The 25406-nt window shown below is 42.3% G+C and overlaps 1 protein-coding gene across 5 annotated transcripts in view; it reads left to right on the plus strand.

The window, feature by feature from the left end:
• Positions 1-25406, plus strand: part of pard3ab (par-3 family cell polarity regulator alpha, b) — a 121801-nt gene that overhangs the window by 20981 nt on the left and 75414 nt on the right. For all 5 annotated transcript variants that reach the window (XM_087811119.1, XM_087811120.1, XM_087811121.1 and 2 more), the window contains exons 2-5: positions 1927-2028; positions 14279-14462; positions 21685-21872; positions 21941-22084. In XM_087811119.1, the coding sequence (XP_087667245.1) occupies positions 1927-2028; positions 14279-14462; positions 21685-21872; positions 21941-22084 (618 nt within the window). The remainder of the gene's footprint in view (positions 1-1926; positions 2029-14278; positions 14463-21684; positions 21873-21940; positions 22085-25406) is intronic.

Genomic DNA, 25406 nt, shown 5'->3' on the forward strand with positions numbered 1-25406 from the left:
TTGTTTGTCTTTGATGCTCGTGTTTTAATTTTGCCTGTTTCTTATTTTGTGTGTTTCTTACTTTGTGCGTTTTTTATTTTGTGCGTCTTTGATGCTTGTGTTCTAATGTTGCGTGTTTCTTATGTTGCGTTTTTATTTTGTGTGTTTCTGATGTTCCATGTCTCTGGGGTTGTGTTTCTAATGTTGCGTCTTTGATGCTTGTGTTCTAATGTTGTGCGTTTCTTATTTTGTGTGTTGCTGATGTTCTGTGTTTCTGATGTTGCGTGTTTCTGAGATGTTTTGTTCTGTTGTTGCGTGTTCTTTTATTGCATGTTTCTGTTGTTGGCTGATAGATGGATAGATAAACACTTGTTGCGTGTCTGATGTTGTGTTTCTCATGTTGGGTGTGTTTGATGTTTCTCATGTTGTTTGTTTCTAATGTTGTGTGTCTTTGATGTTTCGTGTTTCTGTAGTTTTGTTCTGCTGTTGTGTGATCTTTTATTGCATGTTTCTGTTTACATGTGTGATGTTGTTTCCCATGTTGGTTGTGTGTTTTCTGTTTCTGATGTTGCCTGTCTGAAGTTGTGATATTGCGTGTCTGAAGTTGTGATGTTGCGTGTCTGAAGTTGTGTTTCTAATATAGGGTGTGGGTTTTATGTTTCTGATGTTGCGTGTCTGAAGTTGTGATGTTGCGTGTCTGAAGTTGTGTTTCTAATATCGGGTGTGTGTTTTATGTTTCTGATGTTGCGTGTCTGAAGTTGTGATGTTGCGTGTGTCTTTGATCGTGTTTCTGTTGTTGTTATTTTTTTAGTATTGTTGTTGTACTTTACTGTTATTATTTTAATGAAAAAGTATCTTTTTGTTCCATATCATTTTCAGAAGAAAATAAAAAAGTTTAACTTTTCAAACGTTATTCAAGCGTAACTTGAAGGATTGAACACGTAAAGATCCGTACGTTAGAGTCGAGGTACGTTTGTCACATGTAACACTTGAATCTGTCAATCAAACTCCTTTGATGGTTTAACAGCTGCTGATGATCGACAGCATGTGGAGCTTCTAGTGTTTCACCTCCAGCCACACTTGTACAAACACACACTCTTGTTGTGTGGGAACACATTTGTGTTACAGTTTTGTCTCAACATGCGACCAAAGAATTTTTATATATAAGATCAGAATTTTCTACCTTGTTGTGAATCCCTGTTGAAGTTTAGGAATGATCGCGACTGAACTCAAGTATTTTGATAAAAATCTTGAATTTTTCAGTCGAATATTTGCTGGGAAAACATTTTCCCGAAGGAGACCTCCTGAGGGATCAATAAAGTTTTACCTTACCTTACTGGTTCTTGTTTGAACTTGTTTGATTGATTCCAACTGTTCTTGGTTCTGGATCTATAGAAGAGTATTTGTTTTACTAGCATATTGAATGGTTTAATTTAACACTTTTAAATGTTGAGTGAATTAAATATAATTTATTTCTATATTGAAAAGTTGAACTTTTTTAAATATTTATTTTTTCTTCAGTATTTTATTTATTAAAAGAATTTATATCTCTTTACAGGTTTTTTTTTAATTCTAATTCCAAAAATAAATGTTCTAAATTCAATGTATTTTTATATTTAACCGTTTGATATCTATATAAAAATACTGCTTTATTGTTTTATTTAATTATTTAAAAAAAGAAAGTTTATATAATTAAATTATTTAAATAAAAACAATTTCAACATTTAAATTAAGAAATTATAGAATTATTTAAAAAAAATAATCTTCAAAATAATTACATTTAAAAAAATTCAACATTTAACATTTAAATTCATCCATTAAATATTAATTTCGCTCTGATACACTTCCATTAACACAGACTGATCTGCTTTTGTGAACATATAAGGTCCCATTATGGGAAGAATAAAGTGATGAATGAGTCTTGAGACTTTCCTTCTTCTGGTCCAGGACTCGAGCTACTGGCTGCAGGTGCATCGTCTGGAACACGGCGACGGCGGAATCCTGGACCTGGACGACGTCCTCTGCGACGTGGCCGACGATAAAGACCGGGTAAGATTTTAAAAAACACTTTACACCGATGACTTGTGCGATAAATATGTTATTTATAAGTTGTGTCTCTGTACGCACAGATCTGTTGAAAACTTTTGTTTTCTCTGTCAATTGTTTCTCAATACTTGGACTTTTCTGTGGTCACTGAAGTCGCACTTAAAAGGTTTGTGCGTCTGAGTTCTTTGTCTCACGTTTTGATTCGATCCCAGTTCCGCCGCAGTGGATCAGCGACGCACACACAGACTCACACACGACACCAGCAGGTCGATGCTCCACATGCTGCTTTGCAGCCAAATTAGATTCCGTCCATTTAAACATGGAGCTGAATTGAAAATCAATCCGTGGCGGTCAACACTGCGGCGGCGCCTCAGCCGGGTCGATGTGAGCGAGGACGTGGGAGACAAAAGGGGGAGACTATGGGGGGAGGATGGGTGAGGTGGCTTACTTTAGTGGAGGTTCTTGTTTGATACGTTAATGACAAGTTTACACTTTTTCTGGCCGTCAAGTCTGCGATTTTCTTCTTTACTCAGCATTGATTGACAGTTGAGGTAGTAAATATTTTATTAACCCCCTAATTTTTGTATCTTTTTATTTATTAAAAAAATAAGTCGCATTTTATGTCAATTAATATAATTTTTTTCTGGTGTTTCTTTCTCCTCATTGAGCTTTATTTTTATGCTCAAGTAAAGGGGCGTGTCTTTTGATCTATCTATGTATCGATATATATAGTGATACTGTAGTAACAAGTATATATTTGTAGTAGCTGGAGTCGACTGTATCCTCTCGTCCTCAGTCAATGCTGGGATGTCGCTGGATTTCATTTTCTTCTTTAGAACGTAATAACTGTGTAATAATCTAGCCGTCGGAAGTTGAATCACAACTAAAAAATAAACAAACGGCGTTAATATAAGCATTTTAATTTGTAAAAAAGGAAAAGAAATCCACACTTTGTCGAAATTTAAACCTTAAAAATGAAAAACATTTTAAAGGCAAAATTAAAATGATACAGTGCAATATATCTATTGATTTAGAATTTTTCATATCGTACTTAAGTTTTTTTTTACTCTGTCCTGGCTTTTTTTTTGCTTTTTCTCTTTTCTTAGACACTAAATAATACTTCCATTGATTCATTAACTAGCGCCCCCTAGTTGTCTGGAGGTAAACTTTAATTCTAAAAAGCTACTGCTGGAATGACGAGTCACAGCTGAGACTCACACCCTTGTTCGGAGGATTCTGTTGTTGACTCGACTCAAATACGACTGCAAACGTAAACATCGTAACGGCTTCTTCTCCGAGTGACCTCGCCAGGCCGGGGTCGTAGGTCATGAGTTGCCCTGAGTTGCCCCTGAGCCTCGCTTTGTGTGTCTTTGGGTTTATTGAGTAATGAGCACACACACACACACTGATACACACCACAAATGTCCAGACCCTCGGTCTGGATGCTACACACTTTTGTGTGTGTGTTTATTTTGTGTGTGTGTGTGTGTGTGTGACAGCTGCAGCCGTCGCTTAGCCTCCTGCTGGTCACATGACCCGCAGATTGATCCCTTTAATGTCTGAATGAAGGCGAGGATCTCCAGCGCAGACCCTGGAGTTGTGTTCGTGTAGATGTTTGTGTGCGTCTCTGAAGGAGGCGACACACACACACCACCTGACCTTGACTGACCACCTGAGTAACCAGTTGTTATTCAGCGAGTGTCCTGAGGGTGTCAGTAGAGAGCACCAAAACAAAGATGGTTCTTCTGTAGATCGGTCTGAGAAGTGTGTGTTTTCTATGTGTAAAGAAACATATTCGTCAGTACACGCACACACACACATGCACACACATGCACACACACACACGCACTCACTGACTCAGCACTATATTTGGTTCTTTCTTCTTTCCATGCGACTCCTCCTCACTTTTTAACAGTGTCAGTGGTGATGTCATTTATTCCAGATTCTCCCTCTTCGCCCTCCCCCTTCCTCCCCCTTCCTCCCCCTCTGCAGACTCCTAATGAGAAAAAGATGAGACTCAGTGTCTCTCAGATCGTTCCTCTGCCTTTTTTTTTAATGAACTTCTTTTTGGGAGGGTATTTAAAACATCTTCATGACATTTACGAGGTTTTCTCGTGGCTCATAAACTTAACAACAGATTTTATCTAAGACATGTAGCTCGACTCGCTCTTCCTGCTAAAAGGTCTTCAGTTTGTGTTCGTGACAAACTTTAGTGAAGAATTCTCTGCATCGAGGAGCTGCAGTTCCTCAGAGCTCCTCCATCTTCAGATGGTTCCAGAAGTTCTGACTCTGCGTCTTCGCTTTAATCTCCCCGACGACCCACGTCTGCGTCCTCTGTAATTCGTGTCCTGCGGTCCTGCAGGTGAGTCGCACCTGCAAGTGGTGACGTGTGTCACGCGTGCCCAGAACCCTCAACAGTTCTGGTTACGGCCCAGAAGCCCTACATGAACCTGCCGTCGGGTCGGATCTGAGGTCCAAAGTAGGAGTTTCTAGCTTGAAATGGAGAGAGCAGAAAGATTAAACCTGTTTTTTATAATAAAATCACATATATTTAGGTTATTTAAGTCAATATTTTAGTTTAATATTTTCCAAATGAGAAAGAAAGAAGTGACTCAAGAAAGTGTGCGTTTAAATAAAACATTGCGGTTCAGAGATCCGTGGAAAACGAGGCAACGATCGGCGACGGATTAAAAGTCCAGCGGCCGGTCGAGAGCGATTGTCAAGTCATGGACGCCCGTCTGGGTCGTCCGTGGGTCAGAACAGAAGTGCGAGCAGCTGTTGACAGGAGAATTAACGAGGGTCTGGATTTAGAACTGAGCTCTTATCAGAGCCGGAATCTTAATTTAACTCACATCTGATCTATGGAACACAACCCCCGGGTGTTTACGTTTGTCCCCTTGAGTAGGTTTTTAAACATGTGTCACATTTCTGCTCCGTTTTAAATATCACTCTGTTTATTTTACATCGCATTTTTGGAATCCAATTTGCACCCAATGCCTCTCTGGTTTTTAAATAAATGATAAAGAAAAAAGGTCTATTTTAGTTTGAACTCTAAATTTTTTATAGTTCTGACTCGAATCTTAAACGTGAATTGACCTCAAATTGACTTGGTTCCGCTTTTATAGAGGGAGTCCGCCCTCTAGCGGGGAGCTGCTGTCACTGCAGCGTCCCCGAGAAAGTCTTTCACTTTAATGACGTTTTGTTGTTGTTTGTGCGAACTGTGGATCAAAAGTTGCGAACTTGTCATGTTGTGACCAACACAAGGATGGTGACGCTTTTATTTTGAAATCCCAAAGAGGTTAATTTTTGGGACTTAGTAAGAAAACTTTTGTTGTGTGTCAAACTCGGTTGTGTGTTTGTAGATTACTTTCATATTATACCAACAAAAAGTATTTCATAAACAGTCTTTTGAAGCTGACGTCACTTAAAGCTTGTAGTTCTGACGTCACCACCAGTTGCAGATGAATTTTGTGAAGTCTGTTCTTGCAGCCGCTGGCCTGTAGGTGTCAGTATTGAGCCTGGAATGAATCTTATTTCACACACTTCCTGCCTCAGAAGTCGCTGAGGTCAGACTTTCTTCACCACAGTAGTTTCCTGCTGACAAGTTTCGCCTCCTGACTTCCTGTTTGACGTCAAGAAGCCACAACAGAAAATAAAAATGTCAAAACCGCCAAAACAAAAGAGACAAAGTTCCTCACCGCGGCGACCCGGCCAAACCAGTGCGGCCTGCGGGCGACAGGAAGTGTGTCCGGGCCTGCGCCATGTCTGACTTGACCACTTCTGATGACATTTCCAGACTCTTCTGGTGTCGCCGTGGTAACAGGGATGATGCTCTTTAGCTCTCGCTGAGGCAGCAGCAAAATGAAACTTTCACAAAAACGTAAATATTTTATTCCTCCTAGTAAGAGCCTCATCTATAATGCAGGGTAATTTCATGGTTAATATTTTATTCTGTCTTTTATTGTGAAGTTGTGAACTGCGGTTTATGATTCCTCCCCATTTAAGAAAGTGTTATTATTTGGATTAATAAGTCGTTTATCTCTTAAAAGACAATCAAAATCAATGTATAAATGATGTTGTAAGTACTTGAGCAGAAGAAAATGAAGGCCTCGACAGCTGCTCCATCATCGACTAAAACATTTACGAGAATGTCTAATGCATTTTAAATGATTTATGTCATAATAAACAAACACCTGTTTCGTTTATGAAATGTTTAGCTGCGGTTAGACCTGCGATGTCAGCGGTGTCATTACCTGAGCGGCCGGCAGGGGTCAGTGTTTCCACACCACAGTCTTGGCAGATGTGGGATCAGTGGACTCGACCTGAACTACTGATGTGGTTTTAGAGTTGCTGTCGATGCAGGTGAGAAGTATCTGATGTCATTTACGGAGTCAGGATCATACGTTTATCTCCAGAGAATCTCTGTCTGTGGTTCTGATCCAGTCCAGTGTCGAGGACGATCTCATCTTAAGTGATCTAAATGCTGTCTTAAGTCGCCGCCGTCTTCACTTTTATCTCTAATGAATCTGATGTCGACGAGTCCTCCACTGACTCCTGACCCGACCCGACTCGTTCTTCCGTCCCGATTCATCCACTCGTCTGGAAGTTAAGAAACTTTTAGAGCCAGAATTGAACCGACAACTACGTCCATGTGGACTCTCTGAACCCGCCAGGATCCGTCCTAATCACTTCAACTTCCTGCCATTGTTCCTGAGGTCTCCTTGTTTATGTCGTGGTCTGAAGAACCTGGTCGGTCCCGACCCACGCCCGGAGCCTCCCAGGAGTCTCTTCTGGGGCCTCTGATGAATTCTGCTACACATTGTCAAGTTGAGTGACGCAGTCACAGCACGAGTTCATGACACATTTGCAACAACATGCTGTGATGACTTCTTATGTGTGATAAAAAATATAGATGCGTCAATATGTACCGCAATATTTTCCCCCATAGTGTAAACCATAATTTACTGAAATATAAACCATAAAAATCAATTATTAAAAAGAAATGTGTTTAAAATATTCATTTTTTAATTTACAGTTTACACCGTTTGTATATTTTTGTGTTGCAATTGATCGTTTGGCTGCTAGATGGCAACAGTCATTTCTTCCTCCGCTATGAAAATCGCGAGATTCCGGCGATTACTGAGAACGAGAGGATACAGTGGACTCCAGCGGTGTTTAAAGCTGATTTTCTTCTTCTTTTTTTTTGGGACATATTTTGGTTTGAAAACAAATGAAAGCAGTTACGTCTTCGTCAAGATTCATGTGGTCTGTAAATTCTGGGTATGACTGAGAACGAGAGGATACAGTCAACTCCAGCGGTGGTTAAAGCTGATTTTTTTTTGTTTTTTTTGGGACATATTTAGGTTTGAAAACAAATGAAAGCGGTTAAGCCTTCGTCAAGAGTCATTTGGTCTTCTACGACATTTCTACGACACCAGAGTCAAGTACTCGACAATACTACACGTATATCCTCGTTACTACAGTATCACTATATATTGTATCGTTGTCACTGTATCGTGATGTGTATCGAATCGCCCTATACTCGCCCAAACCTCCAGCCCTGCAGAGACCCTCTGACGCTCTTATCAGGGATTCACTCCGACAGCCAGCATCGACCCGGCGACGCGGGCTGAGCAGCCGTCCATCTAAAGCGGAGCGTCAACAGCTGCCGACACTATCTGGAGCAGTCGGTCGTGACCGAGCCATCACTCAAACCCGCCCGCCCGCCCCATCACGCCGAGAACCTCCTGCGAGTCCATCACAGGTACTCGCCGGCGGCGGCGGCAGGACGAGTTAAACAAGCAGATTCTTGACTCGCGACCAAAACTCTTGACTCCCTCGTTTGTTTGTGGAACATAAACATGACCCTCGGACGCGTTCCAGCTGCCGTTGACCCCGAGTGGAGGACTTCCTGTTTTCAAGTCAAGTACAAACCTCCGGAGTCGTCGCCCCCCCCCCACATGGAACCCCTGAAGGAGACAGAAGTGAACTATTGTCCTCTCTCAGTAAACACTTAACATTATGACCCCCTGAATCCTGGATCGTCGTTGAAAATCTTCTACAAACAAGACATTTTTATTAAAAAATAAGAAACTTCTATTTATAAACAAACGACTACTTCAAAAATCTATAAAAACAAGTTAAAAAAAACAACTAAATGTTATCTAAAGAAACCTTAACAGTCCAAAAATGGCCACTATAAGTTAAAAAAGCAGCACAAAGCAAAATGACTGACTGTAGATCTGTGGGAAAAAAAAGGTTTATCACACAAAAAAGTTAAAAATCTGTCGATGCTAGTGGTTCGACCTGCGTGACTACATGTTCATCAGGAAAATGGGAAGATTATCTCTTTTCGGGACTAGTTGTAGAACATTATTTTCCTCCCCCCGAAATTAAGGAATGTCCAGTAGAAATAAATGGTAATTAAATTGTAGAACATCTATAAAAATGTGGATTTTCATGTAAACAAAATTGACCATAGAAAAAATGTGACATTGAAAACTTTCACAAAAACACCCCAAAAAAAGTCTGCTGGAGTCCCCACTGTATCCTCTCGTCCTCAGTCACCCCTGGGAATTACAACTAAAAATTAAACAAACGCTTTGAATATTTGCATATTAATTGTAAAAAAAAAGGAAAAAAAACAACACTTTATTGAAATTGAAACCTTAAAATAACTGTTAAAAATTACAAAAGATTTTTAAGGCATTAATCCATTGATATATTGATTTAGATTTTTTTCCAACGTACTCAAGTTTATTTTTCCCTTTCCTGTTTTTTTTATTTTATTTTTTTTGCCTTTTCTATTTTCTTAGACACTAAATAATACTTCCATTGATTCATTGACTAGCGCCCTCTAGTTAGAGCTTTAATTCTTGAAAGCTACTGCTGGAATGGCGAGTCACAGCTGAGACTCACACCCTTGTGTGTTAGAAACTTGTTTGTGATGTACTGTTGGTGTCTAGTAGACCCACGGGGTCCAGATCTGGACCAGAGTATCATCGTCAAGGTCTCTGCTGTCGTTCAGGGCCCTTCATGTTTTGACCACGTTTTATTTTTGGGCATCGAGTTATTTCCAGTTGCCGTCGCACAAACACCCCTCACCCTGTCATCGACGCTGCTCATTTGAATTTCTCCTCTCCAGCGTGTCCTCGTTCTCCTGGTAATGGTCTGGGAAAGAGAGTAATGCAGTTTTCCTGAGCCGCTCTCGAACCTCTCCGCTCAGGAAGATTAATTGTTCGGGGAATCGCTGGCACACTTGTTGTTGCTTCTCCGGCATTAACGTTAAATCTCCTGGATTGGTTCTGATCCGGCTCTTTTTCGCCCGGCGCTCCTCCTCTCCTCTCTCCGGCCGTTTCATCCCTCTTTCAGCATGAAAGTTGTTTTTGACGCGCCGCAGCTGGAGCCTCCATTCATCCTCCATTCATCCTCGCCCGGCGTTTACAGCGAGCGCCGCTGACGCTGATGCAACTGTTGCAGGTCGTCTGCAACCGCCGGGGTTCATGGGAAATCTTGTCCGAGACCGGGGGAGTCGTTGAAGGGATCCAGAGCCCGGACATGAATCTTCCCTGAGTGACGTTGAAGCTCCGATCTGGGACTAGATGCTTTTGTTCGTCGACTTTCTATCGTCGACGGACTCGTTCGGATCATTTACGTGTCGAGACACGATTTTCAACACTAGAGGAAAACATGTTTTTGTTCTGTTTTAAAAATAATTCAATAGTTTTGTTGTGATAAACTTGCATCGAGATTATGGATGTACTTGAATATAGCTAACGTTTTTTTCTACGATAGTTTTTATATATATATATATATATATATATATATATATATTTGAAATAGTTTTTGTCTTTTGTATGTACATGTATATATTATGTTTCAAATCATATGTTATGACTATTATATCATTTTTATATAGTTTATATTTAGAATAATTGGATGGGTAAATTAACAGTTACCATGCGTTTGTTCATTTTTGTGTTGCATTTTCTTGGCTTTCAAATCTCAGTTCTTTTCTGGTTTGTATTTCATTAAATAGTGTATAAAAGCAAATGATGATTGTTTATTTACAATTAACCTGCAAATATATATGTAATTTGTTAACTTTAAACTTCCGGCCGCTAGATGACAGAAGTCATTACGTCCTCCGACACTAAAAGGTGATGACTGAGGACGAGAGGATACAGTGGACTCCTGCAGCTTTTAAAGCTGATGTTTGGATATATTTGGGTTTCAAAACCAATAAAAAAACGAACGACTTCGTCAACAATCATGTGGTCTGTAAATTCTTCTCTTTATGGTCTTAATGGTTTTTCAGCGCCACACGGAGGCCTAGGATGTGTACTACAAGTGTTGTACGAAAATATTGCTACACTTGAATATCACAATTCTTTTTGAGTTGCAATTACATTTCTGGCCACCAGAGTGCAGCAGTAAATACGAAGCTAAGGAATCAGTGAAAACCCGGGAGATCATGGCGATGACTGAGGACGAGAGGATACAGTTTTTTGGTTGATGTTTGGACATATTTTGGTTTCAAAAAAGCAGTTACGACGTCGTCAAGAGTCATGTGGTCTGTATATAAGTACTCGATAATACTACACATATATCCTTGTTACTACAGTATAACTATATATAGTACTGTTGGCCCTGTATCATGATACTTGTTGTTTTGCCAGATTATAGTCATTCAAATATTCATGCATAGTGATGTAGACGATTGGAATGTTAGAAAGTCCAGAGTAACCGAAGACGAACCATGTGGTCATAATGTTTTCCCACAAGTGTCTCTTTAACCCGATGAATCAAACGACTCGTGGGAGTTTCACTGCGAGACGTCGAGGTTTAACTCGTATTTATCTTCGGGCGGCGGTCGACGCTCTCCTCGCCGCGCCACCGAGTCGTTAATCTGCGACGTGTCGGCTCAGATGCTTTTAATTCACCGATCATCTCCGAGGCGGAGCTGGATCTCATGCGAGATTTAAAGCGAAGAGAAGACGAGCGACTCGGATCAGAGGGAGACGGATGTTCTGTGGCGGTGGTTCTTGTCGAGGCCGGTTTCAGATCTTCTGAGCGGGTTCTGTAGGACGGACTGTGATGCTGAAGTGGTTTTGGTTCTGTGTCAGTTCCCTGAACCTGAAGGCCTGGAACCACCTGATCTTCCAGTAGAGTCTCTGTCAGACCGGGTTTCATCCTGGTCCTAGTGGGCTCCCCTGGGTGTCCAGAGGTCCTGTCCTCGTATTGATTCCTGTCATTCTGTCGCCGTGGCAACCGTTTCCCGACTATCAATTAGATTCGAGTCGAGTGTGATCATGAAAACAGTCAACGATATCTATCGATAACTAGTCTTGATCTACACGTGAGACTTCATGTGCGTCAGGAAAACGGAAAAGTCAAACACAAAATCAATAAATAAAAACGGCAACAAAGAATTGTCAAAGTAAATAATACAATAAATAAAATAAAATAAAATGATTAAGGCTGACAAAAGAAAAGGTCTTAAAAAAAACATTTAAAAAATCTCCAAAAATTGTCTCAGGAAAATAAAGTAAAATTAAAAGAATGAACAAAATGAATCCCTGTTAGACATCGAACACATCATCGTATATTAAAAAAAAAAACAACGAAAGTTGATCAGGAAATATGTTTAAAAAAAGAATTGATTTGATCAGTCGAAGCGTCGCTGACGAGATCATGTGATCACATCTTCACTGGTTCATCTTCACCTCGAGTAGCTCGTGTAAACTTCTATAATTGCTTCTCTGCCTTTAAAACTCGTGGACGATGTCCGTGGGCTTCGCTCCGTCTCTGGGATCGGCTGAGAGGGTCTGGATCGTTAACGAGCTGCTTAATTACTGCTGCGAGTTAATCCTGGTTCGTCTCGACAGGTTCGTGGAAAACGAAGACGATTGTCGGCGCGCAACTCTGGACGACCTTTTTTTTTTTTTACTCCGTGCACTAAACTTCCTCCATTAATCACTGCCGGGCTTTCTTGGGGGGGGTCTTGTCGGGGTCACCAACACACACACACACACACACACACACACACACACACACTCGACCGTTGCTGTGGTTTCACTTTCTCATTCTTCTTAATCCACGTCAGGATGCTAATAAAACCACACCAGATGTAATTACTTGACTTTCCTGAAACTTCAGCTGACGCCCCCCCTGCACCCCCTGCACCCCCCCATCCCCACCACCACCACAGCTGAGACCTATATGTGGGTCAGAAAACCGACTCTAAATCCCATCAGCTCCCGAAATCCCCGGGCTGCAGAACTCCAAAAGTTTCTGCTAACGTTTGGATTCTGCCGTTTTGATTCCGAGGCTCAAGTCTGGTCCCGACGGGCTCCACGTGGATTAATAACTGAAGATGTTGAAGAAGATTATTTTATATTTTACAGCCTTGTCTTGTCCTTTTAATCAAAGTTTAATTTCCTCTATTTTTACCTAAAACAGTCCAAAGAAAAGTTGATCAAAAACACTTGATGAAACGATTAAATAAATAAGTAATAATGAAGTTATTACCTCGAGAGGCGACACATGCGTCACTCACTGATAAGAACATAAACACTTCGCCGTAATCACGAACCTCTCAAGTTCCTGTCAATCACTTCGTCTCCCAGAGTCTCGTCTCATCGACTCTCACTCTCCGGCTCTGACGGGGAAAGTCAACACTTGCGGTCACATGACCCGCACCGCTGGAACGCTCTGCTGACTCGTGGTTTTTTTTTTTTTTAAACTTCTTTTAAAAACATTTGTGTTTCGTGCTCGTGTGGCGTCCGGCTCGGGTTTTCGACCTCAGGACTTTGGCGAGTCCTCGGGACTCGTGTGTCTGAAGCGAGCAGCTGATGTGGAGTCGCATCTGCCAGGATTCATTCTGCTCCGAGCTCCGTTGAGGTCCCTTCAGACGGACGGAACAAATCTGTGACCCGAGAATGACTCGTGTTTCATTTATGACTAGTTTCAACGTCCATTTATTCACACTGATTTTTTTTTTTTTTGGTCAAACCTCTGAGGCTTTCCAGTGTGTCCCAGTGCTAATTTTCTTTAGGGCTGTGTATTGGCAAGAATCTGGCGACACAATACATATCGCTATACAGTGAAAACTATATGATACATTGTGATACTGTAGTAACAAGTATATATGTGTAGTATTGTCGAGTACTTGACTCTGGTGTTGCAGTATTTACAGACCACATGACTCTTGAAGACGTCGTAACTGCTTTTTTGAAACCGAAATATGTCCAAACATCAGCTTTAAAAGCCGCTGGTGTTGACTGTATCCTCTTGTCCTCAGTCATCACCATGATCTCCTGGGTTTTCGCTGATTCTTCAACTGCGTATTGACCGCTGCCATCTAGCGGCTGGAAGTTTAATCGCAACACAAATAGAATTCTGATATTTAAGTGTAGCAATATTTTCGCACAACACTTGTAGTGCACACCCTAGGCCTCCGTGTGGCGCTGCAAAACCATAAAGACGTGACGAAATCTAGTTGTGTTTCGAAGACTCTCGGACACATAATAGTTTTCAGCGACCACACGACTACACAAGATCAAAAAAGTAGGACAATCTTCTGGCTGGTCTATGGTTAGTGGAGAGTCAAGGTTATTAAAATACGCAAGTTATTTTAAAATATAATCCATAAAATAACTATGATTAAAAATAAAATATAGTTTGAAAAAATAAATCAATATAGTGCGGTAGAAAAAAAAACATTGCAATGTATCAATCTTGTGTCTCTTTGTTCATTTTTGTGTAGTTGAACAGCTCAAGTTCTTCAACCTCTTTTGACTCCATAGTTGTGTAGCCTGACAACACAACTGCTTTCTGGAGTAGCTTGTTCATAATCCTCTTCATGAACTAGTCGCCATTCGTTGTGTTGTTCTCGAAAGTCTTGGGTGTTGTGTATTGATGACGCCTCATAGCCGCGGGGGTCCGCACTGGTTCTGCTGGTTCGAGTGGTGAAGCAGATCTGCTGCTGACTGATGAGTGGATCTGTCCTCGGACACCTCCAGGAGCCGAGTCAGCAGTTGTGCGGCTCTAATGAGGCGGCAGTGTAGCTGCTTCACACACTGTTGTGTAACGGTGTCGGGAACACGACCAGCCCAGAGCGAATAATACTAAAAAACACAGAAAGTAACCCTCAAGTCTTAACCTGGATGTAAACGTATCTAATCTTCAACACTTTTGTGCTAATGCTAACGTGCTAACATGTCGCTCACCGTACGTTCTCTCCTCCCTCCAGTTGATCGCGGTCTACGACGAGCAGGAGCCTCATCATGGGGGCGACGGGACCAGTGCCAGCTCCACGGGAACCCAGAGTCCGGACTTGTTCGCCGCGGACATCAGCGCCGGCAGCGGCGCGTCGGCGTTCCTACCGTACCAGGCGGCGAGCGAGATCGAGGTCACGCCGTCGGCACTGCGAACTAGTAAGTACGGCGCGGATGTAAGGGTGGTCACATGACCCAAAACTAATATCTGAAGTCGTTTTTTTTTTGGACTACACAATATTCTGACGAGGTTTCTTAAACGCCACCCAAATTATATATATATATTTTTGACCATTGGTGAATATTATTCCTGCTTCTCTAAGAGGTGTTCATTTTCAAGAATTTGGCGATACGATACGTATCACGATACTGTGGGAAATGTACGATATATTACGATATTGTACGTGTTGGTGTTGTAGAATTTACAGACCACATGACTTTTGATGAAGTCGTAACTGTTTTAATTTGTTTTGAAACCAAATTATGTCCAAATATCAGCTTTAAAAGCTGCTGGAGTCACTGTATCCTCTTGTCCTCAGTCATACCCAGAATTTACAGACCACATGACTCTTGATGAAGTCGTAACTGTTTTAATTTGTTTTGAAACCAAATTATGTCCAAATATCAGATTTAAAAGCTGCTGGAGTCACTGTATCCTCTTGTCCTCAGTCATACCCAGAATTTACAGACCACATGACTCTTGATGAAGTCGTAACTGTTTTAATTTGTTTTGAAACCAAATTATGTCCAAATATCAGCTTTAAAAAGCTACTGGAGTCACTGTATCCTCTCATCCTCAGTCAACGCCGGGATTCCATTGTTCATTTAGCTGTGGAGCACGTCACAACTGCTGCCATCTAGCGACTGAAAGTTTAATTGAGACACAAAAATAAACAAACGCTGAAAATATTTTCATGTTAATTGTAAATTAAAAAATATATATATTTATTACATACACCTTTTTTTAAAGCTACTATGATAAAGCAAAATTTGACTAGAAAGCAAAAACATTTTTTTCTTTACTTTCTCTTAATATTTTTAAATAAAACAATTCTTCAAAAAGTGTATTTATACTTATATTATGTTAAAAATGTATTTTTAAATAATCATTAGAGATACTTGAAATTAAATGTGTGTTTAAAATAAAAAACTACTATTAATTTCTTTCCTTTTCCAAGTATATTTTCCCTCGAATTTTCTATACGGAATTTTCTGTTCCTGCCCCGAGATCCACCTCAGTTCAGTCCAAACCGTTCCATCAGAAGAAAAAAAAAGTGTTTACGACAAGTCGTTAAATAAGTCTGGGTTCACGAAGACATCGAGTTCTGACCCGAAGTTCACACTCAGAGCACTTATGCAAATATTCAACTCATCCTGATGGTTTTTTTTGTGAGTCACTGACTTTCACAGCTCATGTAAATTTCCTCAGACGCGAGTAGAAAAAAAAAAAAACGCATAACGACCGAAGAAAGTCTGATGCAGCAGCTGAACGATGGTTGGAGTTCCGACGTTCCATTTACGTCCCATTTCCGTTTCCTCCGCGGCGTCAGGTGTCGGCGGCGGCGGCGGAGGTTCACTGCGACAGATCACCTCATCACCGCCGCCGTTACCTTAACCCGGCCATAAATTCTCTTAATTGGACAGAAGAGGTTTTTTTTCTCCCGAGCAGATATCGCCGTTTGATCTCCGGCCAAAGTGACTAATTGCTTCTTCTCGACGCCTCCTAAATCAAAAGCGACGCTGAGTGGTTCCAGCGCTGTGGTTCCGCGAGCGACTCACTTTCTGGGCTTGTAATTACTGCGAGTTTGGACTGCGATCTGAGTCGCCGGTGATTTGTCAATTTGGATCAAGCCGAGCGTGTTTACACACACGCGGGCGGACAAATGTGGCGTAGAATTAGAACCAGCTCGGATGATGCATTTTTAGAAGCTCTGCCGGAGGTCGTTGCTGCTCTTAAAGGGGACGATGGTGGTTTTTCTAGCATGTTCTGAGTTGGAATAAAATGTATCTTTTGGTTCCAAAGATGACAAACTCCAGTGTCGTTACAATAAAACCGTATTGTGATTTTCGGTAACTTCGACGTGACTGTTGGGAAAGTTATTTCAAGGACGTTAAAATTTGTCTTGAGTCAAGCGAGTCTCACAAGATTGACTTCCTGATCGTCGTATAATGGCAGAGTTTTGGTAGAGCTTAGGATAATGACCATTAGCACTGTTGATGCTAATGGTTGGGCCGCTAACGTTAAAAGTTGGGACGCTAATGGTAGGTAGTGATGCCATTAACACTAATAGCAGTTGTTGTTTTTGTCTACTTTAACCGTAGTTTCGCTAACTATAAAGTTGCAAATGGTGGTGTCTTTAACGCTAGCGGTAGTTGCGGTTAACGATAATCTTAGTATTTTTTTTCATATTAATGGTACTTTCCCTCACTTTAAAGTCGCTAAAAGTAGTGTCCTTAACCATTAGTGCTACATTTGTGCCATTACGCTAAAGTTAGTGCTGTAAATGCTAACGTTGGTGCTGTTGAAGCTAATGGTAGCAACTTAAATGGTAGAGTCATTAATGCTAATGCTCAATTGCTTACATGTTGTTGATGACACCGACGGTGTTGCCAGTAATGCTAATGGTGGTATCCTTATTGATAATGTTAGTGTTGTTAATGCTAATGTAAATGCTAACAATTGTGCCCTTAACGCTAATGGTAGCAACTTAAATAGTAATTAATGCTAATGATACGGTTGCTTATATGTTGTTGGTGACATAGATGGTGTTGCCAGTAATGCTAATGGTGGTATCGTTATTGCTAATGTTGGTGGTGTTAATGCTAACCGTAATGTTGATTAAACTAATATGTTTTAAGGAACGCCAGCAGTATTGCTGTTTATACTAACAGTATTATGATTATTGCTAATGTTAGTGCTGTTAACACTAATGATTGCATTCTTTTTTGCTTAAATGTTAGAATCATTAATGCTAATGCTACGGTTGCTTATATGTTGTTGGTGACACAGACGGTGTTGCCGGCAATGCTAATGGTGGTATCGTTATTGCTAATGTTGGTGTGGTTAATGCTAACTGTAATGTTGATTAAATTAACATGTTGTAAGGAACGCCAGCAGTATTGACGGTCATACTAAAAGTAGTATGATTATTGCTAACGGTAGTGTTGTTAATGCTATCAATTGTGCCAGTTTATGTGTCGAATGCTAGCATACATTATAAGTTTGGTGAGATTTATTGAAGCGCTTGTTTGTGATTGTTTGTCAGAATTCTTCAACAGTCTCATTTGAGTTCCTGCAGCGATGTCATAGTTTTGATAGTTTTAATGATGATAAATGTTCACCGGAGCTTTAATAGAATTATGTAAATGTAAGTAAGTAAGTAAGTAAGTAATATATATTTATATAGCGCTTTTCGAGACCAGGGTCACAAAGCGCTTTAACAATCAAAAACAATACTCAAAACAGTACATACTTCAAAGATCAAGACAACACCGAGAACAACACAGGAGTTCGAGAAATTCAAGGAAAAGCCTGAACAAATAGAAACGTCTTAAGATGTTTCTTAAAGGAGTCAGTAGACTCCATCAAGCGCAAAGAGAGAGGAAGATTGTTCCAAAGCTTAGGAGCAACAGCCTGAAAAGATTTCTCTCCTCTGGTCCTGAGCCGTGTGCGTGGAACCATAAGTAGATTCTGATCCACAGACCTCAGAGACCGAGCTGGGGTGTAAGGCTGGATCAGATCAGTGATGTAAGGAGGAGCCTGACCATGAATAGCTCTGAAAGTAAGAACCAGAATTTTAAAGTTGATCCTGAAAGAAACTGGAAGCCAGTGAAGAGTTTTAAGGACCGGAGAAATGTGAGTTCTTCTACTAGAGCGGGTCAGAATTCTCGCTGCAGAGTTCTGAATCAACTGCAGGCGAGACAGATCCTTCTTGTTAAGACATGAAAACAAACTGTTACAATAGTCCAGACGAGAAGAAACAAACGCATGGATTACAAGCTCCAGATCATGTTGTGACAGCATTTTCCTAAGTTTAGAGATTTTTCTCAGTTGAAGGAAACAGTTTCTGGTCAGTTTTCTACAGTGTCGAACAAGAGACATGTCTTTATCAAATACAACACCCAGGTTTCTCAGGCTCAGTTTGACAGACTGACCTAAGTCACCCAAGTACTGACTCAACCCTGGAATCTTATCATCAGGAGCAATCACCAGAGTTTCAGTTTTGTCCACATTAAGCTGTAAAGTGTTTTCACTCAGCCATTGTTTGATTTCTAGCAAACAATTGACTAAGCTGTTCAGCCTTTGGGGCTCAGTTGGGTCAAAAGAGCAGTAGAGCTGGATGTCATCAGCAAAAATGTGATAAGAAACATCTGGAAATCTCTGAATGATTTTACCAAGGGGAATCAAGTACAGCAAAAACAATAAAGGACCCAGAACAGAACCTTGAGGGACTCCACACAACAGATCTGCCGATTCAGACCTCATTTGATTGGCAGATACACTAAAACTGCGCCCAGAAAGGTAAGATGAGAACCATTCTAACACAGACCCAGACAGTCCCACTTCATCCCTTAGTCTTCTCAGCAGGATCTGGTGATCAACTGTGTCAAAGGCTGACGACAGATCCAAGAGAACCAGAACAGTGAATTTACCAGAGTCAGCCGACATCATGATGTCACTGGACACTTTCAGTAAAGCTGTCTCCGTAGAGTGATGTTTACGGAAGCCAGACTGAAACTTCTCATGGATGTCGCTCTGATCCAAGAACAAAGACAGCTGCTCGGACACCACCTTCTCCAAGATCTTGGACAAGAAAGGGAGCTTAGAAATAGGCCTGAAATTACTGAGGTCAGTTGGGTCTAAGCCTGGTTTTTTGAGCAGAGGCTCCACAATGGCATGTTTAAATGCATTGGGAAAAACCCCTGTGGAAAGGGAGAGGTTCACCATATTGGTAACCCAGGGGCCAATTACATCAAATACTTTGATAAAAAGCCTACAAGGAAGGACGTCATCTGAGCAAGAGGAGGGTTTCATCTTGTTCACTAGTGCTGAAATATCACCCAAAGATACAGCAGTGAAGGATGACCAAGAGGAGGAGATGGGCTCAGAGACAGTAGGGGTTCCCAACAAAGGGGGAGAGATTTTCTCTTTGATCAATTTAATTTTGTCAATGAAAAATCTCAACAATGCATTGCTGTCAGCTTCACAGAAGACCGGCGTGATTTGAGGAGCAGGAGACACGAGAGAATTAATCGTGTCAAACAAAACTTTGGGGTTTTTCCTATTTGCTGCTACCAGTTTTCTGATGTAATCAGATCTAGCAGTTTCTACCATCTCATTGTAAGAAGTCAACAGATCCCTGAGGTGAAGTCTGTGCACCTCAAGTTTAGTAGACTTCCAGAGACGCTCAGTCTTTCGACAAAGTCTCTTCAGACTCAGGAGATCTTCATTTGTCCAAGGGCACCGTTTTTTCTGAATTTTCAAGTTCGATTTAACAGGTGCCACTTGATCCAGTATTTCAACACAATGATCAGTAAAACAGTGAATCAAACTGTCCACATCTGGACAGTCATCAAAGGAAAGACGGTCAAACATAGCAGAAAAACTGTCTGCAGTATCGGCTGAGATGACACGCCTCTGAGACCTAACTTTCAAAGGCTTAGGTTCAGGGATGAAGTCCAGGTTGAACAAGACAAGAGAATGATCACTCAGATGGACATCATGTACAGATACATTAGAAATGTTCAGGCCAAGAGTAAAAACTAAGTCTAAAATGTGGCCTTTTTGATGAGTGGGTTCAGAAACATGTTGCTCAAAATTAAAGGCTTCAGTTAAAGTTAAAAGTTCTTTAGCAGAACAAGATGTGACGTCATCAACATGAAGATTAAAGTCTCCAAGAATAAGAACAGATTCCATCTGAATAATGGAAGATAAGAAGTCACTAAAGTCTTTCAAGAACATCGCCGCAGGACCAGGCGGACGGTAGATTGACACACAATAGAAAGGTCTTGTAGAACCAACCAAGATCATCTGAGACTCAAAAGAAGTGAATTCCTGTGTCTGAATCACTTTGCAAGAACAACTCTCCCTAAAAACAGTAGCAAGACCTCCTCCACGACCAGAGAGGCGAGGCTTCCCCAGGACAGCGCTCCCTACTGGACAGAGTTCGTTCAGATGAATAAACTCTTCCTCTCTCTGCCAAGTCTCAGAAAGACATAATAAATCCAAATTAACTCTTGTGAAAAGATCATTAAGAATAAAGGATTTATTTGTAATGGAGCGAACATTAAGAAGTCCCACATTCAGCACCGATGACGTCACTGACGACGCCGCGTCACTGACAGGCGCGCAGAGCGGGATCTTTTGAAGCGAACAGCGGTCACGTGGGTACCAGCTGTCACTGAAGTTCAACTCGGTTGTAAAAGTCGAATTAAAGAGAGGAAATGAAAAAATCTTACCACCTTTCGTTGAGGTCTGGACAGACGGCAGCGCTGATGTGTCGTCACACACAGTGAGAGGAATGTCGATCAAATATCGATGACGTTCGATGACGTCAGAGTTGTTCCGAGCGATCGCGACTGCGCGTCTCATCCTGACCTGAACTCCAGCCCGACTCGATCCCTTGTGGAAATCGCCCGGTACTCGAGAGATCAAACGATATTCCACAGAGTCCGAGTCGATGAGAAGCGGAGCCGGAAACACGTTCACCGGACGTTGGTAACGGTCGCGAGTGAAGTCCTCCATCGACTCTCTGATGTTGAGAAGAGCATCACGATCATAGATCCGAGATGCTTGAGACATATCTTAAGTGATATGAGCATAATATCCGGACAAGTAGTCGTTAAAACGACTGTTTTTGGCAATTATTGCAGGAGCTTACGTTTCAAGCAGCCGATCAAAGGCTCACCGGAAGCGGAAGTGAACGATGAAGGCACGTCAGGACATGAGCTCTCAATAATGTGTGTTCGCTCCACGTCTGGTCTGTTTATGTTGTTTTTCTGGAGCCGCCCACACACACTTGTTATTTCAGCGTCGAGAGTTTTAATGGAATCTCACGCCGGAGCGTCTCGGCTGCTGTTCGTCTTTCCCACATCATCATCATCATCATCATCATCATCATCTGGTTTGTTTGCTGCAGATGAACCTTCGGATTCATCATTTCCATGAGTCATCGTTTGTTTTCCCACATTGTTCGCGGAGTTGTGAGTCAATATGTTGTTTGGTGATGATGATGCTGATGATCTCCTCACACGGATGTTGAAACCACACACTTACGCCCCCGTCCGGCCGACCCTCGTTCACGCTTCCAAACTTCGATTCCGCTTCAACGTAGACGTGCGTGTCATCGGCGTATTCGTTGACTTTCATATTCCCGTCCAGATATGCCTCTCCACGTCCGGCGCAGCAGCGACCCCGCCCTGCTGACGGTCAACGGGCCGTTCGTCTCCGGCGAGCCTCGCCCCGTGACCGAAGACCATCCGTCGAGGAAGAACCCGACCAGGTGGTCCACCACGGCGGGTTTCCTGAAGCCCCGACACCCAACGGGAACCAACAGTTTGGAAAGAAAGGTAAGAGGCTTTTACTCTGGCGTCAAACCGGACCCATCTCGCAGAACGTATTCTTCTTTTCTCTTTAGGCCAAAGGTCAGGAGACGTACCGCAGTCTGCCCCGGGATGCTGGGACGTGGGCCAACCAGAGGGATTTCCAGAGAGAGACGGCGAGATCGTCGCTCAGCGCCAATCACCCCATGGTGGACCGTTGGCTGGAGCGACAGGAGCAGGTACTGACCACGACTACTTGAAACTAAAGAACTTATTGAGAGTCATTCATTACAACTACACACTGTTCTATCGAGTGATGCTACAATTGAATCGCTATGTCGAAAGGGATCAACAGCTGTGATTGCTTGGCTGGGCGGAAAGCATTACCGTAGCTTTTCAGGTCATCGTTACCGTGAGGGTTGTTGACATGGATGGTACCTCACGTGCAATGTTAATTTACAACATTTCTTTAATGTAGCAAGTTCGAATAAATGTTGTAAATAAAAACGTAAAATGTAAATTTAAGTCAAAAACGAAATAGTCACGACTTTGCGGTTTTTGTTTGATGCAGAATCTTTTTTAGATATATTTTTTTAATGTGATTAAATCAACAGTTTTTTCCTTTTTGGTTTGTTGTTGACCGATCAATGAAACACTTTTAGTCTCAATTTTAGTCACATCTATACGTAGAAACACGCACACTCATATACACAAATATATATAGACATACACGCACACACACACACACACACACACATGCACTCAATGACATAGACAGACGCACACACTCCAAAAAGATTTCACTCACTTCACTGTCATTTTCACATTTCTGCAGCTGTGTCTCTTCAAGCCAAATCTAAAATGTGTTGCTTATTTAACACACAGACACACACACCCGCACACACACACACTAGCATCCATCAGCTGCATCATTTTTCTCACACCTCTCGTGATGAGGTCAGAGTTGCAACAGGAGGTCACTAGAGGTCACTCTACTCTGTGTTAATGACTCCTGTAGGCTGACACACACTCTCACACACACACTCACACACTCTCACACGCACACATTCACAAGTGTGTGTGTCGGGAGTGAAAAGACAATTTAGTAGCGGGGTGTCACGTCGCCCACTCTTGATTGTCTGCTTGGGCTCCGCCTGCCAGCTCGGCAGCTCTGCCAGATCGGGGGTCTCCAGGGTTCTAATTCTGTGGTTCAGCGTTCCAACTGTTGGCGTGTCAGCGGCGCTGAAGCTCCTCTTTGTGTCGAGGCGGCGAGGAGATCTCTCTCTCTTTCTCTCTCTCTCTCTCTCCATCCTTCTATTCCCCGTCCAAGTGCTTCATTCTCTCTGCGAGAGGTAAAGTCTTCACTCCACTTTCTTCACGTCTTCACCGACAGCTGCGCTCGCACGCCCCACCTGTCAATCAATCTTCTGAAATCCTCACACCGATCAGTTGATAGACCAGCTCGAACAAAAAAAACCCTCATCTTAAGAGTGACGGTCCGGCGGCCCCACACACCAAAAAAAAAAAAAAAGCCCGGCTCCTGGATCTTTGTGTGAAGCCGCGTGAACGAGGGACGTTGTCGGAAGAAAAGCGATTTAATTAGAGCGCCGTCGCTCGCTGTGATGAATTTAAGCGCCGCAATTTCCTCAAGTTTGGCTCCATCTTATCTCGGCGGAATAAATGACACGGAACCGGGGAGCGTGGAGGGGAATCAGAATGGAGCCCGGGAATAATGAAGAGGGAAGGTTTCTTTTCTTTTTCTCCACCTCTGCTGCTGGAACAAAAAGAATAGAAAAAAGAAAGAAAAGAAAAAGCGGCGACGTCTATGAACCCGAGCCGTCCTGATTGGATCTGCTGCAGGAGAATGGAAGTGTTCCTGGCGTCTCCGAGTGGGTGATTGTGTGTCTGCGTGACACAAAATTGAACTGCGGTGTTTGAGAGCTGAAGTGCCTCGAAACTCTCGGGCCCATTTGGCAACAGGTAGCCGGTCGCCACGGCAACAGGGAAGCGAGGTATTAGCTAAAGCCGGTGTGTGTGTGTGTGTGAACCGAGGGACACTGTGGCGATTTTTCGTGGCGATTGTTTGCTTGTTTTTGTTCCGGCTCCTGATGCGACTGTTTGTTTTTCGACCGATCAAGAGAAGCTACACACACTTGAATACACGTCCACTTGTGTCGAGCAGGAAATATGTCAGTTGTGCGTTCGTCCACCATCGTTGACCACAACAAGCCACTTCATTGCACCCAGTACTGGATTTAGATTCTAATCTGCAACAAATACAAAATGGCTTCTGAATCACAATTTATTTTACAGTTCTTTCATGGTTTATACTTCCAAAATGTGTGTCAACTTACTTTTTTTTTTGGGTAATTTACTTTTAAAATAACATGCAAATATTCACAGCGTTCATTCATTTTAGTGTCGCAATTAAACTTACACCCGCTAGATGGCAGCAGTCATTACGTCCTCCGCAGCTAAAGGAAGAAAGAAATCCCTCGAGATCCCAGTGATTACTGAGTACGAGAGGATGCAGTCGACTCCAGCAGCTTTTAAAACTGTTAGCAACAGTAGCGTTTACAGCGCTAACTATGTTGGCAACAGTAGCGTTGACAGCGCTAAGAATGTTAGCAACAGTAGTGTTGACGGCGCTAACTATGTTAGTAACAGTAGCGTTATCAGCGCTAGATATGTTAGCAACAGTAGCGTTATCAGCGCTAGATATGTTGGCAACAGTAGCATTGACAGCGCTAACAATGGCTGTAGCTACGATGGTTCAGTGAAGAATAAATGACTTTCATAAGAACTTGTGGGAAGATCATATCTATTTAATGATTTTTCTGAGAAACGTGTGTTTGAATATTTTAGTATTATCTGCAGTAAAAAGCCTTTTTTTTTTAGCGTCTGTTAGCATCGCAGCGTTAAGTTGAGTTGAGCTAATATTCACTACCACAGTCTCTGAAGATGATCCTGAATCACTGAAGCATGTTTGTGGATGTCAGACACACACACACACGTACACACACACGTACACACACACACCTTCAACCTCACAGCAGCACCTACTGTGAGGTTGAAGGTGTGTGTGTGTATGTGTGTGTGTGTGTGTGTGTGTTCACTCCCCCTGATTGGTATCGGTGTGTCTTCAGACTGCAGTGTCTTTCACGGTGAGATTGATGCGACGCACAACTCGCAGGGGATGTTGTTACACAGAGGCGCCTGAGACACACACCTTCATACGCCGACACACACATGACAGAGTTCACACCGGAGTCGGGCCAGACACGCACACACACACACCGATGTTTTTTTTTTTTTTACAGGAAGACGGCACGTGTGTGTGTGTGCGGCGTAACCCGCCGCTGTAAATAATGCAGCACAACAAACCCCGGCAGCGTCTTTAAGTGGACACTCACGGTCGGTCCGCCGCTCGCTCGCTAACAAGCTTCCTGCGGTGAGCGTGCAGTAGGTAGCCGAGTCCCTCAGGTGCGCAGTGCAGCTTTCGCAGGATAAATCATGCAAACCCGAGCAGGACGCTCATAAATCACAGAGCAGAGGTGTGTT

The sequence above is a fragment of the Callionymus lyra genome, chromosome 16 (assembly GCF_982586985.1).
Source record: "Callionymus lyra chromosome 16, fCalLyr1.hap1.1, whole genome shotgun sequence".
Taxonomy (NCBI): Eukaryota; Metazoa; Chordata; class Actinopteri; order Syngnathiformes; family Callionymidae; genus Callionymus; species Callionymus lyra.